The 13,591-nt window shown below is 49.2% G+C and overlaps 1 protein-coding gene across 1 annotated transcript; it reads right to left on the minus strand.

Annotated features, from left to right (window-relative positions):
* Nucleotides 1-10,458: 10,458 nt before the first annotated feature.
* On the minus strand, nt 10,459-11,981 carry NUPR1 (nuclear protein 1, transcriptional regulator). The gene is made up of 3 exons (XM_079944427.1): nt 11,647-11,981; nt 11,096-11,245; nt 10,459-10,763 (listed from the first exon to the last, which is right to left on the minus strand). Exons 1-2 carry the CDS (start codon nt 11,756-11,758, stop codon nt 11,109-11,111), a joined length of 249 nt encoding a protein of 82 aa, XP_079800553.1. The 5' UTR covers nt 11,759-11,981; the 3' UTR covers nt 10,459-10,763; nt 11,096-11,108.
* Between the last annotated feature and the right edge of the window lie 1,610 nt (nt 11,982-13,591).

The raw sequence follows: 13,591 nt of genomic DNA on the forward strand, positions 1-13,591 counted from the left end.
TGTATGCAGTTGTATCTCAATAAAATTGGAAGAAAAAAGATAACAAAGCATACAACGTGAGGATCTGATATACATTTACATTGTGAAAGGATTACCGCCATCGAGTTAGTTAACACATCCATCACCTCACATACTTATCTTTGTGTGTGTGTGTGTGTGTGTGTGTAGAGGGGAACATTTAAGTTATACTCTCTTAGCAAATTTCAATTATACAATACAGTGTAATCAACTATAGTCACAAGAGTCCATACTCTTAACCCCTAGTGCATATGACCTATAATGAATAAACAAAGGAATGAAGAGGGACCAGAAAACAGAAACCAGGCCCGGAGATGAGGGACAGCAAGAGGCCCAGTCCTGAGGTTCCACCTTTTCAGATTCTTTTCCGTTATAGTTTTTTACAAGATATTGAATATAGTTCCCTGTACTAAGCGAGACTATTTCTGATGCATTGATTCGTGAATATTTATCGTGCACCTACTTAGTGCCAGGTACCAGCTCTGAAGCAGGGGAACCAGAGGGCACTTACACTAAGGTGCAGGTAGGTGATGGAGGTCCTGGAATGCCACACTCAAGAATATGGACTGGGTCAAAGGGGCAGCTGGGAGCCATGGTAAGAAGGATGGTGACAGACAGGGCTTCTGACAATGACCACAGAGACTCCTGGTGGAGATGGCGTATCTCCTCCATGGACTGGGGCGGCAGCTCCTGACTGCAGGGAGGGTGGGTGAGACATAAGCAGAAAGGAGGACACTTAGGCCTACCTGCCTGGCCCCTAGGGCCCTGCCAACCCTCACCCTCTGCTTGTGGTCACTCAGCCTCCAGCCCTTCTCATTGCCTCCAGTTTCTTTTTTTTTTTTTGCGGTACGCGGGCCTCTCACCGCTGTGGCCTCTCCCGTCGCAGAGCACAAGCTCCGGACGCGCAGGCTCAGCGGACATGGCTCACAGGCGCAGCCGCTCCGTGGCATGTGGGATCTTTCCGGACCGGGGCACGAACCCGCGTCCCCTGCATTGGCAGGCGGACTCTCAACCACTGCGCCACCAGGGAAGCCCTCCAGTTTCTTATTTATTTATTTTTATTGAAGGATAGTTGATTGACAATACTGTGCCCATCCCTGCTGTACAGCAAAGTGACTCAGTTATACACAGACATACATTCTTTTCCATTATGGTTTATCACAGGATATTGAACATAGTTCCCTGTGCTATACGTAGGACCTTGTTTATCCATTCTAAATGTAATAGTTCACATCTACCAACCCCAGACTACCAGTCCATCCCTCTCCTTCCCCCCTCCCCCCGCTTGGCAACCACAAGTTTGTTCTCTCTGGCTTCAGGTTTCTTAGCTGCCAGTGTTCCCCTCCCCTAACTCTAAACAATAAATTAATCAGTAAATATACAGTATGTCAGATGGTACTACGTGCTCTGAAGGAAATAAACAGGAATTTTAGCATGAATCACTCCCTAACTTCTTTCTGGTCTTTGCTTCAATGCCACCTTCTCGGTGAGGCTTTCCTTAACCAAGGCGTTTTGTTTGTTTGTTATTTTTATTTATTTATTTTTGGCTGTGTTGGGTCTTTGTTGCTGCGCGCAGGCTTCCTCTAGTTGCAGCGAGCGGGGGCTACTCTCTGTTGCGGTGCGCAGGCTTCTCATTGCGGTGGCTTCTCTTGTTGCAGAGCACGGGCTCTAGGCACACAGGCTTCAGTAGTTGTGGCTCGTGGGCTCTAGAGCGCAGGCTCAGTAGTTGTGGCGCATGGGCTTAGTTGCTCCGCGGCATTTGGGATCTTCCTGGACCAGGGCTTGAATCCGTGACCCCTGCATTGGCAGGCGGATTCTTAACCACTGCGCCACCAGGGAAGCCCAAACAAGGCGTTTTAAATTGCACAAGCCGGACGAAATTCTTGTTTTTGTTTGTTCACTTGTGATCGTTTGTCTGCCCCCACTACAATGTAAATTTCATGAGAAAAGAGCTCACTTACCAGGGTTTCCGTAGCTTTTAGAATATTCCCTGGCTCAAGAAATATTTGTCGAATGAATAAATGATTCTTTCCTTAAACAGTTAAAATGACAACTCTCCAAACTATTCTCCAGAAAAGAGAGAACAGGATAAGGTTGCACAGAGCTGGTGCAAACATTCCACAAAGTGATTAATTTTATAACTTAAGTGTTTTGCCAAAGTTGGAAGGAGAACATGTTTGGTCAAGAGGACGGAAGAAGAGGTTAGGGGTTATCTTCTGTTCCATAGCATCAGCTGCTTTTGTAATCAGAAAAGCAAAGAGAACTTGTTTTACAAAGGAAAGAAGGTGCAGAGATCTGGGTTCCGGGTCCAGCCTCTGGGGAATGGTCTCCTTTGCCAAGGCTGGCTGCTTGCTCAGGGGATCGGTGGGGGTGGGTGGTGAGGTGCTCTTGCTTCTTTGCTTGCTCCCCCCAGACTCCCTGAAGACCACAGAACTCTAGAAAGCTTGGGTGTGGTTGTCAGCACACCTGGTCGACTCCTGGCTCAGCCTGTGACAGGTGGTGAACCCATGACCCAAGTCTTTTCCCTTCCACAGGGCTTTGGTAAATATTCAGTGTGATAATAAAAGTCATTGTGGCTGTATAATATATATATTTTATTTATTTATTTATTTATTTTTCCTTTGCGGTACGCGGGCCTCTCACTGTTGTGGCCTCTCCCGTTGTGGAGCACAGGCTCCGGACGCACAGGCTCAGCGGCCATGGCTCACGGGCCCAGCTGCTCCACGGCACGTGGGATCTTCCCGGACCGGGGCACGAACCCGTGTCACCTGCATCGGCAGGTGGACTCTCAACCACTGCACCACCAGGGAAGCCCTAATATTTTAATCTACAAATCAAGGTGGAGTTTTCCCCCTCTTTCTTTACATTCATCCCATTACTGAGGGAGGACATTCATGGCTACAGTAAAAGGATGTCACTGAAGTTTCCTTTTTGGTTCAACAGCCTTAGGGGACTCAAGGCACAGAGAATCATGAGGACACAAGAGCAAGGTGGATGGGGTGGGGAGTGGGCAAATTTTAAAATACTCCCCAAGTCAAGGAGGAAGGAGGAATTTGGAAAGGACACAGAGAGATCTTAGAACAGATGTGTCTTTGAGAAAGGGTTCCTGTGTCCTGCCTGTCCTGAAGAGTTTGGTGAGATCTGAGGATGGAAGGAACTGTACCCCGTTTTCCAGGTGAACAGACCCCAGCAGTGCCTCTACACCCCAGTGTGACACAAAGGCTGTGTGAGGTGGCCCAGAGCACACAGACCAAGAGGAGGGGCTGTGTGGGCTGACAGTAAAGAACAGACAGAAAGGGGGCTTCCCTGGTGGTGCAGTGGTAAAGAGTCCGCCTGCCAATGCAGGGGACACGGGTTCAAGTCCTGGTCCGGGAAGATCCCACATGCTGCGGAGCAACTAAGCCCGTGTGCCACAACTACTGAGCCTGAGCTCTAGAGCCCGTGCCCCGTGCAACAAGAGAAGCCACCGCAATGAGAAGCCCGCGCACCGCAATGAAGAGTAGCCCCCGCTCGCCCCAACTAGAGAAAGCCCGCGCGCAGCAATGAAAACCCAACGTAGCCAAGAAAAAAAGAAAAACAGACAGAAAGGACAGGAAGGCAGAAGGGGGGACGTCTTGGCAGATGCCAGTGTACAGAGGATGTCAAGGCCAAGAGGATCCACGCCCCTTCTCAACTCTGCTACTGGGAGCCCTGGGAAAAGGAGAGAGAAAAACACAAACTGAGCCCTTCAAACACCTGCCGCCAGCAGAAAAGGAACAGGAAATATCAATTCAATTAAACAACAGACAGATCACATTTCTTGCACACCTGGCCTATGTTTCTGTATCCTTGTTTTAATAGCGCACTCACATGATGCTTCCTGTGCATTTCACAGCATTAACCCAATCGCAGCAACAATCCTATATTGAATGTTATTGGCACTCCTATTTTACACCAGGGGAAACGGTTGCATAGAAAGGTCAGGTAACTAGCCCAAGGTCAGACAGAGACGGTAAGAGAGCTGGGACTTGAACCCATGGAGTCTGGGCCCGGAGCCCACGCTTTCTGCTGCCCCTGTGCCGCCCTTTTAAGGTTTTTTTCGGGTACCCTGCTCAGTGCTTGAAAAACACAGTTTCCTTGCATTCTCAAAACCATTCCGGGAGGTGCGAATTCCCTGGCGGTCCAGTGGTTAGGACTCCAGACTTTTGCTGCTTTCACTGCCGAGGGCCCGGGCCCAGGTTCAATCCCTGGTCAGGGAACTAAGCTCCTGCAAGCCGCAGAAAAACCAAAAAACAGACAACAGCAACAACAACAATAAAACACCATTCTGGGAGGTGAGTGTTTACAGATGAGGAAATTAAGATGCAGGGTAAACAATCACTTGTCCCAGGTCACAGCCAAGTTTGCAGGCCGGATCTGGACATGGGTCTGGGGGACTCTAAGGCTGGTCCAGTCACTATGGCTGTGTAACAAACCATCCCCAAACATAATGGTGTGAAACAACCATTTAATTATGCTCCCAGTTTCTGCAGGTTGGGAATTGGAGGTGGCTTGTCTCTGCTGCACAATATCTCAGGCCTCATCTGGGAAGATTCAGTTGCTGGAGGTGACTTGATGGCTGGGGCTGGACCCATCTGCAGGCTCCCTTCATTCACGTGTCTGGCGGTTGGGGATGGCTTTCAGCTGGGACTTCAGTTGGACCGAAGGCCAGAACAACAACAATATGTGACCTTTCTATATCATCTTTCATGTGTGCTTATCTTGGACTTCCTCACAGCAGAGTGGCTGGGGTCCAAGAACCACCGGGAGCAAGATAGAAGCGCATGGTGTTTCATGAAAGCACCACTTCCGCTGTCCTCTGTCAGTCAAGAAGACATGGTCGTAGAAGTCCTCCCACGTTCAGAAGGAAGAGACATAGTCCCGTGTCTCCCATTTGATGGAGGGGAGGTCAAGGGCATACTGTAAGGAGAGCATGTGGGGTGGGAACTCTTGCTGTGACCATCTTTCATAAATGCAATTCTCAAACTTCACTGCAAGCTCAAATCATGTTTCAAAGTCCCAGTGCCCAAGCTATACCCCAGACCAGTGAAATCAGAATCAGGGAGAGGGAGCCAGGAAGCAATATTTTCTTTAACTCCCAGGTAATTACAATGAGGCCGTCTCCCATGTATGCAAAGCTCCTGGCACAGTGTTTGGCTTGTGAGCAACTGTTTTTTGTTTTTTGTTTTTTCCCCAAGTGTAAACACCTATGACTTTTTTTTTGGCCGCACGTTGAGGCACGCAAAACTTCCCCAACCAGGGATCTAACTCGCGCCCCATGCAGTGGAAGCGCGGAGTCTTAACCACTGGACCACCAGGGAAGCCTAAACACCTATGACTCTTAATAGACAAAGTTGTCATAGATAATGCACTGGTGGACTCAAAGTTTTAGTTAGGTGTTTCTTTTTACAGTTATTTTCTAATTATGACATGTGGTTGTGGGCTTCCATTTTTGGTGGTTATGTAGTTTCTTTTAAAATACATTTAAGTAAAAAAGGTAAGAAGGTAACTTTTTAAATGCTAAGTAAATAGAGACTTCCCTGGTGGCGCAGTGGTTAAGAATCCGCCTGCCAATGCAGGGGACATGGGTTCGAGCCCTGGTCCGGGAAGATCCCACATGCCGCGGAGCAACTAAGCCTGTGTGCCACAACTACTGAGCCTGTGCTCTAGAGCACATGAGCCACAACTACTGAAGCCTGTGTGCCTAGATCCTGTGCTCTGCAACGAGAAACCCCCACAATTAGAAGCCCGTGCACCGCAACAAGAAGTGGCCCCTGCTGGCTACAACTAGAGAAAGCACGTACTCAGCAACAAAGACCCAAAGGAGCCAAAAAAATTTAAAAAAAAGAAGTTGAAAAAATAACAACTTTAATTAACATTCTCTCCTTGTGCGTATATGTACATACAAATTGTTCAAAACAGAATATGAGACGTCATCAGAATCCTTAACCAGAAACAGTTAATCTTTAAAAAAATAGATAAAATGTTAAGTAAATAATGATGTAGCTTGAATGCACATAGGGTAGAAATCACAGAAGTGCTGTGTGAATGGTAAAGCTGGGAAAACCCTGAGGCAGGTAATCAATAATGGCATCTAGGACTATGACTGTTATTAGTATCACCTTTAAAAAGTACTGGTTGAGGGGGCTTCCCTGGTGGCGCAGTGGTTGAGAGTCCGCCTGCCGATGCAGGGGACACGGGTTCGTGCCCCGGTCCGGGAGGATCCCACGTGCCGCGGAGCGGCTGGGTCCGTGAGCCATGGCCGCTGAGCCTGCGCGTCCGGAGCCTGTGCTCCACAACGGGAGAGGCCACAACAGTGAGAGGCCCGCGTACCGCAAACAAAACAAAACAAAACAAAACATAAAAAAAGTGCCGGTTGAAAATCAACTTTGGGTGATTCTGAAATTTTAAAAAATAGACATCTGAGAGCTGGCCTCTGGAGTGGGCGGATGAGGACAAGCACGTGAAACACATAAAGGAGCCAGGAAGCCTTTGGATTGTGGCAACCTGATGGAAAATTCCCATAAGCCCCTGGGGGGAAAGAGAGGTCAATCAGCTCTCCAGTTCTCAAGAGAGACCCAAGAAATTGGGGAAACAGGTATTACACACAACCAGGAAATGACAAAGAAAAGAATGGAACAGAAGAGGGAGGTTCTGGAGGGTTCTCATCCTGATGGGGTCCCTAGTCTTCATGTAGTTTAAGCCAGGCCCAGGCCCCTGCACCCTGAGCCATGATTTCCCCTTCCGCAAAGGAGAAAGAGTGCGGCTCTACAGATCTGAACATTCTGTAATTCCAAGAATGGTCTGGTTCCTGGAACAGCCACTTAAAGGCCTCCCAGGCAGAGGCTGTGCCAGGGAAGGCCAAGGCCAGGGAAGGCCAATCAGAGGCCAGGAGTGAGGGGTGATGTGTGGAGCCTCCTGGCAAGTGTCAAAGGACCCATTACCCAGGGAATGGCCACGTCCAGCTAGAGACACAACACTCCCCAGCCTGTTCTCTCCTTTGAAGTTGACAGAAGAGAGGACAGTCTCAGCAATTGACAGGTGGGGAAACTGAGGCTCACACTGGAGTAGTTGACTAGAAATTAACTAGCATCTAGAATTCTTCATTGTCAGTACATAGTTCTTCTCAGGCATGTAGTCAAAAAAGGGTGCAACCCAAACTTTGAAAATCAGACAGACCTGATATTTTTTTTGTAAGTATATTTATTTATTTTTGGCTGCGTTGGGTCTTTGCTGCTGAGTGCGGACTTTCTCTAGTTGCAGCGAGTCAGGGCTACTCTTTGTTGTGGTATGCGGCCTTCTCATTGTGGTGGCTTCTCTGGTTGCAGAGCACGGGCTCTAGGCGCACGGGCTTCAGTAGTTGTGGCACGCGGGCTCAGTAGTTGTGGCTTGCAGGCTCTTGAGCGCAGGCTCAGTAGTTGTGGCGCACGGGCTTAGTTGCTCTGCAGCATGTGGTACCTTCCCGGACCAGGGCTTGAACCCGTGTCCCCTGAATTGGCAGCTGGATTCTTAACCACTGCGCCACCAGGGAAGCCCCAGACCAGATTTTAAAAGTCCCAGCTTCTGCAGGTTGCAGCTGTGAGACTTTGGCGAAATTACTTAACTTCTCTGAACCTCGGTTTTCTGGTCTGTAAAATGGGATCAATAATCCTATGCCTATTGGGTTATTGTAAGGGTTAAATGGGATAATGTCTATAGAACACATGTCACAGAGTAGTAGCCCAATGCATGGGAGCTGTTGCTACGATTTTCTGAAACTGATGCACAGATCTGTCCTGGGCAGAGAGCTACTGCCCAGTGATGCTCCTGCCATTTGCCTCCTGAGTTCAAGAGCTGACACTAACCCTAAGGCCTGGTTCCAATCCTATCAGGGTCCCATTTGTCCCTCCTTGCATGCATGCCTTCAGCCAGGTCCTGGTAATAGAGCAGGCATCCAATAAACCTTAACTGAATGGATAAATGATCTCTCATGGAAAGAGGGGTTCGAGGGAAAGTCTGAAGGAGCTGTATGCCAAAATGACTGTGAGATTCTGGTCGTAGTTTTGCTGTGGGTGCCATCCCAGAGAAGGTCTCTCCCTGGGGTGGAGGCGAGGAGTCAGGTGGTGGAGGGCAAGTAGGAGAAGACTTTGAAGAGCTGAGCCTTGCAGGATGGGTGGGATTAAAAGCATCTCAGACAGAAAGCACCAGAAAACAGAAGCTTGCTCAAGAGGCAGGTAGGAGAATCAGATTTCACTTCACATTAAGGAGTGACTCTGAGAAGGAATCAGGCAACACAAAGGCAGCAATTTTCCTACCCCTAGTGGTATTCAAGCAAGCAGAGAGTATCCCAGCGTGAAGTGGGGTGAGGTTGGACTAGATGCCTTTTAACGTCCTTCCCAAGTCAGAGATTCTGAGACTGTTACTAGGTTGGACTCAGGGGAAGCTGATGGATAAAGGCTCTTAAAGGTTCAAGCTATGCATCTGTTACTGCTCCAACAGCTGCCTTATTCCTCTGTCCATATTCTTGGGTCCCTAAGAACAATTAACTCCAAGTTTTGCAGCCCAGGAAGGGATGGGAGAAAAGGAAAAAGGCTATGCCCAGGTCTAGACTGAGGGCCACCCTCTACCCCTTGTTGCTTGCTAGTTTTTTCTGATATTCGCTGTCTCCTGCTTCCCTCAATAATAAAACCCTGCCCTCCCTCAGTTTTGCCTAGCACGTGGCTAAGTAGTTAAATACTACATGTCCCAACCTCTCCTGTAGCTGGGCGTGATTATGTGTCTAAATTCTGAGCAGATGTGATGTGTTCTGCTTTTAGGTTATGGCCTTAAAAATAAATTAGTGTGGGCTTCCCCGGTGGTGCAGTGGTTAAGAATCCGCTTGCCAAAGCAGGAGACACGGGTTCGAGCCCCGGTCCGGGAAGATCCCACATGCCGCGGAGAAACTAAGCCTGGGCGCCACAACTACTGAGCCTGTGCTCTAGAGCCGCGAGCCACAACTACTGAAGCTGAGTGCTACAATTACTGAAGCCCACGCACCTAGAGCCCGTGCTTCGCAACAAGAGAAGCCACCACAACGAGAAGCCCGCGCACCACAACAAAGAGTAGCCCCCGCTTGCCACAACTAGAGGAAGCCTGCACGCGGCAACGAAGACCCAATGCAGCTAAAAATAAATAAATAAAATAAGTACATTTTTTAAAAATAAATAATTAGTGTGGCCTCCCCTGGTCCCTTCCCCACTCCATTTACATAAGCTGAATGCAGATGAGATGGCAGGTACTGGAGCAGCTAGGTCGGACCGCAAAGTGGTAGCCATGTTTTAAGGATGGCAGAAAAATGAGCCAGAAGTAGCTGGAATTCCTGCCATGATGGAGCTGCCATTTTAGCCTGGGAGTACTGACCCTTGGAGCTGTTATGTGACAGAGAAAGAACTTTCTATCCTGTTTCGTTTGAGTCTTCATTTCAGCAACCTAAGTCTCTACCTCAATCAATATATCCTCTCAGCTCCCATCACACCTCTTATTTGCTCCACATTCTTCTGGAAGTCTGGCTCCAAGACTGACAACACTAGGTAAGAATCTTCCTCCTCAGCTGACTTTCCAGAACCCTGTCCTGGTAAACCCCCTTGGCAAAGGGACCCACCTCACACTTGAGGACAATAAAAATCCTTGAATTTGAGTCCTGAATAACTTGGGGCAAATCCCTTAATTTTTTTTCTTTTATAAATTTATTTATTTAATTTATTTATTTTTGGCTGTGTTGGGTCTTTGCTGCTGAGTGTGGGCTTTCTCTAGCTGCAGAGAGTGGGGGCTACTCTTTCGCAATGCTCAGGCTTCTCATTGCGGTGGCTTCTCTTGTTGCAGAGCATGGGCTCTAGGCGCATGGGCTTCTGTAGTTGTGGCACGCAGGCTCAGTAGCTATGGCGCATGGGCTTAGTTGCTCTGCGGCATGTGGGATCTTCCTGGACCAGGGCTCAAACCCGTGTCCCCTGCATTTGCAGGTGGATTCTTAACCACTGCGCCACCAGGGAAGCCCCTCCCTTAATGTTTTAAATCTCAGTTTTTGCCATTTTGCAGATGGCATCAATAAATAACATTCACTTCAAAAGGTTGTTTTATATGAATACAAGATAAACAACAAGATTGTTATTCCGAAAATGGAGAGAAGCTGGGGAGGGGGCCTGTTTCATGGGCAGCATTACAAAGAAACAGAGGAAATTCCCTTGCACCTCATAAGAAACCACAGAAACATATGCACCAAAACACATGTATACAAAAAAAAAAAAAAAATGCTCACCTCCACGCCCAAACAAAATTAGAAACGCCCCTTCCCAGACACACAACCAAAAACAAATACTCACCAAAATGCTCTCATTGGTTCATGCAAATGCAGACACTTGCTGGCAGAAATGTGCACCCAAAAAGCCACACAAAGAGAGACGACAAAAACACACACACAGGCTGCAGCTGCTGTACTTTGTTTATTGTCGCTGTCACCCTGGGGAGCTCCGGTTTCTTCTTTCTTTTTGAGGGGTACCTTCATGATTCTGCCTCTCTTTATTCTCCGCCTCTTGTTCCCCATCTTGTTTTTTTTTCTGGGGCTGGGGCTGCTTCTTTGGTGGCCCTTCGGAACCTCAGTCAGGTGGGCTAAGTCCTGGGGGCGGGGGCAAGCAGGCCTGGATCCCGCCCCAGGGGCTGGTTCCTCGCAGTTCTGTCTCCGTCGCTGTGGGGTGTCCGTGCTCTGACTTCATCTGGGGGAAGGAAAGCAGGTGGTGAAAGCACAGAGGCCTGGGTTCTAATTCTGCCTCTCCTGCTCACTTGCTCCGTGACTCCAGAGAAGGACCCTACCCTCTCTGAGCCTCAGTTTCCCTCTTTGTAAACCAAATTTTGCTCCAGTTGGAAAGGGTCTGTTTCTCCCTTTGCTCTGGTCACTAGGAAACTCAAAAGTCTCTCTCATTTTATTCTATGTTGAGACCACAATTCTTGGATCCCTCCTCCCACCCAACCTCGCCCATTCAGGCCTGTCCTTTCCAGGCAGAGAGACCTCTACTGGTGCTGCGGACGGGGCCCCCTGATGCCTTACCTCGAGTTCTGTCTCAGGGCCGTGCCCCTCGCTTTTTCCGCTCCGTGTTCTGGAGCTTGGTCACCAGCTTCCTCTCGTGCCCACCAGGGCTGTGACGGTTGGTATTGGCGGCGGCTTCTCTCTTGGTGCGACCTTTCCGGCCTCCCACTCCTGGGAACCGAGGTGAGAGGCGGTGGTGAGGTGGGCAGAGGGGTGAGCCGCAGGGGGTCCAGAGGGCAGGGGTGGAAAGAGCTCGGGTTAAAGTCGGGAGGCTGGGGGGCATCACCATGTAGCTTTAGGGCAGTCGTTGTCCCTGTTTCCCCGTCTGTGGAATGATGTTGCTCTAATATTCTAGGAGTGCGTGTGTTCCCAGGGCTTAGTAGGACAGAGCTCACTGGATGAGAGGTAAGAAGGGGGTGACTTGAGGGGTCAAGGGAACATGCTGGAGAAGGGTGATGTATGGGCAGGAGCCCAAGGAGGGATCCTAGTTTGGGAAGGGGGGTGGTCAGGCTGTTTGTGAGGGTGGGCATTGGAGACAGAAGGACAAGGAAGGTGGCAGGACCAGGCCTTACCCAGGTAAGAATGAGCCAGGCTGTAGAGGTCATACTCATCCAGGTTGGGGTCTTCATCCTCTGGGCCTGGGGGCTGCGTGGACGGGCTGGCTGCTCTCGGGATGGTGGCCATGATGTCTGTCTGTCTGTCTGTCTGTCTGTCTCTCTCTCTCTCTCTCTCTCTCTCTCTCTCTCTCTCTCTCTCGTCTTCTAAAGCTTTGTTTGTGTCTGCTTTGCTGACACCTCCCAATTCACTGGCCCCAACTTACAAGGCCACAGTCTCCTCCTCAGCCCACAGTCTGGCTCCAACCCCTCAGGCCCTGTCTGATGCAATCTGGCCTTTTCCCAGAACCCAGCCCAGTAAACATCTGTCAGAGAGGGGAAAGAGTCGGTCCTGTGAGTCCCAGCTCCCCTCGCCCCCTCCCTCTCACTGGGGCTCGCCCAGCTGGGTATTTTTCCACTGAGGAGATCCCCGCCCCTCGGGGGTGGGGGGAGGTAAGAGGCAGGGTCTGGGCATAAACAGCCCTTGGGATAGAGGGCCGCAGGGAACTGAGGGCCTCACCTGGCTGACTCCTTCCTATCCATCTCCCGCCCTCTGCCACATGCCCCTCCTGGGCTGGGGGTCATGGCCGCACAGGTGACCCTCACCCCCACCCACTTCTGGCTCAGACTCAGGACCATGGTGGCAGAACATGGAGTGAAGAATGAGCTGGGACAGGGTACAACACACTCTGTGTTGTGTCATTGGTTCTCACCCCAATCACACTCAACCCAACTTTTTTATAAGAAACACCTTGGAACCCCCCCTTAACATCCTGAAATGGGGGTCCCTAGGTAATCTCCCACTCCTGAGAGGGAGGCTAGCAGAGTGGTTAAGCTGATTCTGGAGCCAGATGCCCTGTATTCAAACCCTTGATCCATTACATGCTTTGTGACCCTGGACAAGTCACTTTACCTCTCTGTGCCTCAGTTTTCTCCTCTATAAACTGCGGATGATAATAATTGTATCTACCTCATAGATTTGGGGAGAGGATCTAATGAGATAATCCATGGCATGGCACCTGCAACAGTGCCTGCTACAGTGTAAGCTGCACTGTATGAGTTGAGCACATGGTTTCCAAACAATTCAATATAATGCCCTCCCTGTAATGTAAAGGAGACGTAGAGGAAATTAATTTAAAATAAAATAATATGTATTTCAAACCATAGATATACTGAGGTAGAAGACATTGTGAAGTAAACAGATGTTTGTGCTAATTTAATATGAATTAAAAGAAGGGGTTTGGATAAGAAACATGGAAAAGTGGAATTTTCCTCTTTTGCCTGAAGGATCTGACTGTGTGGGTCACGTTGACCCAGAGAGGCCACACCCTGGGCTGCCCACTCATGCTTCAGCTGAGGCTTCAGCACCAGGGGCAGGGAAGGAAGCAGGCACAACATTCCACTTTTTTTTTTCTTTTTAACTCTGTGGTTTCCAGTGCAAGAGGACCTTCTCAGCCCAGGGCAGGTGTTAATTCCCTGCTCACATTCCCACTTTGCTGTGAGCCCACTGAAACACTGTTTCATCTCCATGTTACCTAAACTCCATTCTTCGCTGAATAATAACCCAGTAATAACCCGGTCTCGTCCTCTGCAGAACAAGAAGCATCACTTCGGCTTGCTCTTCTCGCTGGCCTGAGCCAGAATTAAATTCAGCTTCTGGTTTCCAGATTTGGGTGATTTGTGAGTTCTTTAACACCCAGGAAATGAAAGTGAATAAAAACAGAATGGGGATAATAATAACAGGCCAGATGATAAGAGAAAGAGGAAAATAACCATAACTTAAACAAAAGTAACAAACACACTGGAACTTCCCTGGTGGTCCGGTGAGTAAGACTCCGGGATCTCAATGCCGGGGCCCTGGGTTTGCGATCCCTGGTCAGGGAACTAGATCCCGCATACCGAAACTAAGAGTCTGCATGCTGCA

Source organism: Stenella coeruleoalba, assembly GCF_951394435.1.
Source record: "Stenella coeruleoalba genome assembly, chromosome: 15".
Lineage (NCBI taxonomy): Eukaryota > Metazoa > Chordata > Mammalia > Artiodactyla > Delphinidae > Stenella > Stenella coeruleoalba.

Coding starts and splice junctions, on each gene's coding strand:
- NUPR1 (XM_079944427.1), bottom strand. CDS start 11,758: ATGGCCACCATCCCGAGAGCAGCCAGCCCGTCCACGCAGCCCCCAGGC. Junction 11,246..11,646: donor CCTGGCTCATTCTTACCTGG/GTAAGGCCTGGT, acceptor CTCGGTTCCCAG/GAGTGGGAGGCCGGAAAGGT.